Source organism: Haliaeetus albicilla, chromosome 5, assembly GCF_947461875.1.
Source record: "Haliaeetus albicilla chromosome 5, bHalAlb1.1, whole genome shotgun sequence".
Taxonomy (NCBI): domain Eukaryota; kingdom Metazoa; phylum Chordata; class Aves; order Accipitriformes; family Accipitridae; genus Haliaeetus; species Haliaeetus albicilla.
In genome coordinates this window covers 7,212,170-7,216,844 of record NC_091487.1, presented here as the reverse complement: position 1 = coordinate 7,216,844, position 4,675 = coordinate 7,212,170, and the positions used below count along the sequence as shown (strand labels likewise).

Below are 4,675 nucleotides of genomic sequence, written 5' to 3'. Positions count from 1 at the left end.
GGCGCACGGGCCCGGCGTCTTATTTAGCTATTCACTTCAAGCATTATTTATTCATCCCCAGCATTAAGGTAATTAAATACGGGCTGGCTTGGCAGGGCGGGGGGCAGGAGTTTGGGGAGGGGGGGCGGTGTGGAAGAAGAAAGAAAGACAAAGTCCGCCGGGAGCGAGTTCCCCGGGGATGCGCCCGGCGGGGTGCGGGGCGGCGCCGGGACCGGGACCGGGGCCGGGTCCGCGGCCGCACCCGCGCAGAGGCGGCGGCGGCGGGAAGCGCAGCCGCGGCGGCCGTAGGCCGGGGCCGGGTCCCCGCCGCCAGGCTCCGCCCGCCCGTGCCGAGGCTCTGCCCGCCGGGCCGGGCTGGGCTGGGCTGGGCTGGGCTGGGCCGGGCTGGGCTGGGCTGGGCCGGGCCGGGCCGGGCCCAGCGGCGGCGGGGGCCGAGCCGCGGGCGCCCAATCAGCGCGGCGCGGGGGCTCGGGCGCTTTAAGCGCGGCGGCAGCGGAGCGGGGACAAAGTCCCCCCCGGCGCCGCGACGAGCATCCCCGCTCGCCCGCCCCCGGTTACCGCCGCGCCTCCCCGCTCTGGGGCCGGGACCGGGACCGGGACCAGGACCGGGCCCCGGCCCGGCGGGCGGCTGCCCCCCGCCCCTCCGCCGCCGGGCTCCCGCGGGGTGCCCGCCTCCGCCTCCTCCTCCTCCTCCTCCTCCTCCTCCCGCTGCCGCCGCCGCCGCGCTCGGCCATGTCGATGCTGCCGTCGTTTGGCTTCACGCAGGAGCAGGTCGCCTGCGTCTGCGAGGTGCTGCAGCAAGGGGGGAACCTGGAGAGGTTGGGCCGGTTCCTCTGGTCGCTGCCGGCCTGCGACCACCTGCACAAGAACGAGAGCGTCCTGAAGGCCAAGGCGGTGGTGGCCTTCCACCGCGGCAACTTCCGCGAGCTCTACAAGATCCTGGAGAGCCACCAGTTCTCCCCCCACAACCACCCCAAGCTGCAGCAGCTCTGGCTGAAGGCTCACTACGTGGAAGCCGAGAAACTGCGGGGCAGACCCTTGGGCGCCGTCGGCAAATACCGCGTCCGCCGAAAATTCCCTTTGCCCCGCACCATCTGGGACGGCGAGGAAACCAGTTACTGCTTCAAGGAGAAATCCCGGGGCGTGCTGCGGGAATGGTACGCCCACAACCCCTACCCGTCCCCCCGGGAGAAGCGGGAGCTGGCGGAAGCCACCGGGCTCACCACCACCCAGGTCAGCAACTGGTTCAAGAACCGGAGGCAGCGGGACCGAGCGGCGGAGGCCAAGGAAAGGTACTTGCCACCCCCCCATCCCCTCCGTGCCCCCCCCCCCTTTTCTCCCCGGTTCCCCGTACGGGGAGCGCGGCGGCGGCTGGGGAAGGAGCGGCGAAAATACCTCGCTCCCTCCAAATCCCATTTTTTTTCCCCGAAACCGCGTTGCGTTTTGTTCCTCCGTGGAAAGCCAAGTGGGTTTTCCACCCGAGATCCACCGACCCCACCTGCCCGGGGGGGGGGGGGAGGGTGGCGGTGGTGAGGGGCTCGCCGTTCCCTCCCCACCGTCTTCTCCAGGCCTCGCCGCCGCCTTTGTTTGCTGCCTGCCTGTCCCGACTAAAACGGCAGCGATACGGTCCCGGGGAGCCTCCGGGGAAGCGTTAGGGGATGACGGGTCGGGTATTGCTGGGAAATCGGGCAGGGTAACTCCGAAGCCCCGGAGGAGGAGAAAGATGCAGCCCCGGGATGGAAAGGGTAGGAACCGGGAGGGAAACCGGGATGGGGTCGAGCTGACCGGGCCGAGCCGCCGTCCCGGACCGAGGCCACCCCGGCCGCCCGGGGTGGCCTCGGTCCGGGACGGCGGCTCGGCCCGGCGAAGCAGCCAGTCACGAGTGGCATCGCTTCACTTTTTTGTCTCCTCCAACAACCTCCCCACCGAGCGTCTTCAAGAAAATCCCGCAGCCTGCTCGTCCCCGCGGCCGCGCTTTCATTTTTAATTAAAACGAGAAAAAAAAATCACTGCCCCCCCTGCAAAAAAAAAAAAAAATTTCCTCCCCCTTCGACTTTTCACCTAAATTACCGGGCTATGCGGTGTACGCCTATTTCTAGGAGGGTAAAAAGAAATGGGGACGGTCCGTTATGAAAATATTAGGTGGGTTGGTTTGGTGGTTGTTTGGTTTGTTTTTTGGGTTTTTGGGTTGTTTTTTTTTTTTTCCGGGGAGAGGCATCTTGCTCCCACGATGAAATAAAACTCAAAGGATTTACTGAGGGCATTAGCACAGCGCCCATCCCCGGCGCCTCCCGCCTGCCGTAACATCCCCGTTGTGTTTTTGTTTTGTTTGGTTTTTGTTTTTTTTTTTTTTTGGTGTTTTTTTTTTTTTTTTTTTTTTTTTGCTTTTCCGCAGGGAAAACACGGAAAACAACAACGCGGCCACCAACAAACCGAACCAACTCTCGCCTCTGGATGGGAGCAAACCCCTCATGTCCAGTTCCGAGGAAGAATTTTCTCCTCCCCAAAGCCCGGATCAGAACTCGGTCCTGCTCTTGCAGGGGAACCTCAGCCACGCCAGGAGCTCCGGCTACTCCCTGAGCGGCTTAGCCACATCCCAGACCCCTCACAGCCTCCAAGGTCACCAGCTCCAGGACTCGCTGCTGGGACCCCTCACGTCCAGCCTGGTGGATCTGGGATCCTAAAGGCCCGCGGCGGGCGGCCGGAGGATCGGGAGAGAAGGTTCTGCTCGGGGACAGAGGCTCTGGGTTGTACATAGAGGACAGTACCCGGTTTTACAGCTCACCCGCTGATTCTTGACGGGACTCTCGGTTCTTTTCACACAACCCCACATCGGCTCCTGGTCCAGTTCCCCCCCCCAGCGTCTCCCGCTACCACCACGATTTCTTTTTTTTTTTAAATTTTTTTTTTTCCACGTAGCCAAACGCAGAGAGCGGCAGAAACCCTCAGCCCTTCGAGTTCAAGCAAGCTGGTCCCAAAGGGAATTACAAAAAGGAGAAAAAAAAAAAAAAAGGAAAAAAAAGGGAAAAAAAAAATCCCAAACCAAAACAACCAACCCCAGCTGGATCCGATTCCACCCAAATAAATCCCAGCCCCGCTGGCCACGGTGGGGCAGGGGTGGCCGGCGCATCCCTGCTGCTCCCCGGCCGGGTCCCCGCGGGGCCGGCGAGGAGCCGGGACGGAGGCAGAGGGAGCGAACGGCTGTACCCAGCCCTGGGTTGTAGCGGGAGGAGGGAGGGGAAGTTACGTTTACATTTTTCATATTTAGCCTTACCAGAAAGGTTTCGATGTAGTTTAAATTTAAAAAAAAAAAAAAGGGGAAAAAAAAAAGGCAAAAGCTGCAGTATTAGAGTTTTAACAAGTGCCTATGTCTTAACGCGGCTGTGCGAGGCAGTCAGCGAGCGAGCTCCCGTGGGCCCGTGCCCCCCCCCGGCTTCCTTCTCCTCGGTGGTGAAACGCATCGATGTGGCTAAAAAAAAAATAAAAATAGGAGAATATGAAGAATACTAATAAAAGTCGACGGCCGTATCCTCCTGAACGAGTATTCCTCGGGCTGCCCCGCCAGCTCCCCGTTGCCTTCTCCCGCCCGTCCCCGCTCACCGCCTTCCTCCTCCGGCTTGCAGAGAGCCCGCGGACGACGCTGTCTGCCTCGAGTATTTGTTACCAAAAATCGCATGTGCTTTCAGGTTTCTTTTCTATTGTACCTAAACAGTCTAAATTAAACAACGCTGATGGCAGAACACCCAGCCTGAGCTTTTCTTTGCGGGGGCGAGCCCCTGCCCCCCCCCCCCCCGCCCACCCTTACCCCCCCGGGCTGCATCGGAGGAGCTTCGGGGCTGCGGGGGGAGCCGGTGCCTTCGTAACCGAGGAAGGAAGGAAGAAGGAAGGAAGGAAGGAAGGGGAGAGGGGACCCACCGGAGCGGCTTGCGTGGGCTCGCCCCGTGGGAGCCGGGCGCCCGGCCGGGAGGGAGCGGTTCGCCCCCGCCGCCCGCCCCGTCGGGGACTCGCTGCGGCCGGTTCGCCCCCCCCCCCTTAGCGTTTTGCATCATTAAGTGCGTGTTTATTTAAGTCTCTGCCGTGTTTGTTCTCGGGGTCTTGGGCCATGGAGAAATGTCACCCTCTGCAGGAGGGTCTCGCCCGGCCGGAGCGCTCCGCGTCCCTCCCGCTCAGTCCCCGCCCGCGCCGGGACGGGGCTGCGGATCCCACCGTGTCGTCGTCCCCCGTCGCCCTCCTCGGCTCCGGCTGCGGGGGGAGCCGGGGGCCTGGTGCCTGGGCTGGCCGAGACGGTTTCCCTCCGGCCTGGCACCGGCCGCCCCCCCGGGGCTCCCAGCCCACGTCCCGCCGGGCTTCCTGCGCCCCCGACCCTTTGGGGGGGGGCATGGCCGGGACAGTGGGGGACCCCCCCGGGAGGGACCCAACGTGGCTCCGTGGGAGCAGGGCGAAGGGCACAAAACCCGCCCGTGGGCGCGCAGCGGCGTGTTTGCGCGCATCCACGATCGCGGGTGGAGCCGGGGCAAAACCCGACCCGCGGGGACCCTGGGGACGAGACGGGAGGGGACGGGAGGGTCTGTACCCCCCGGTCCAGCCTCACCCTCTGCCCCACGCGGGGACCCTCACCGCCCTTCCCGGGGGACTCATCCAGCCCCACCGTGATCCGCCACGAAGCAGCGCAGAG

General features: G+C 63.8%; 1 protein-coding gene across 1 annotated transcript; it reads left to right on the top strand.

Annotated features, from left to right (window-relative positions):
- Nucleotides 1-591: 591 nt before the first annotated feature.
- On the top strand, nucleotides 592-3,740 carry SIX1 (SIX homeobox 1). The gene is made up of 2 exons (XM_069783205.1): nucleotides 592-1,292; nucleotides 2,396-3,740. The coding sequence occupies exons 1-2, from the start codon at nucleotides 733-735 to the stop codon at nucleotides 2,682-2,684; spliced, it is 849 nt and encodes a 282-aa protein (XP_069639306.1). The 5' UTR covers nucleotides 592-732; the 3' UTR covers nucleotides 2,685-3,740.
- The last annotated feature ends 935 nt before the right edge of the window (nucleotides 3,741-4,675 follow it).

What these genes read in the sequence shown, in the direction of transcription:
- SIX1 (XM_069783205.1), top strand. Translation starts at nt 733, where the DNA reads ATGTCGATGCTGCCGTCGTTTGGCTTCACGCAGGAGCAGGTCGCCTGC. An exon ending in GCGGCGGAGGCCAAGGAAAG is followed by an intron (nt 1,293 to 2,395) that starts GTACTTGCCACC and finishes GCTTTTCCGCAG; the next exon opens with GGAAAACACGGAAAACAACA.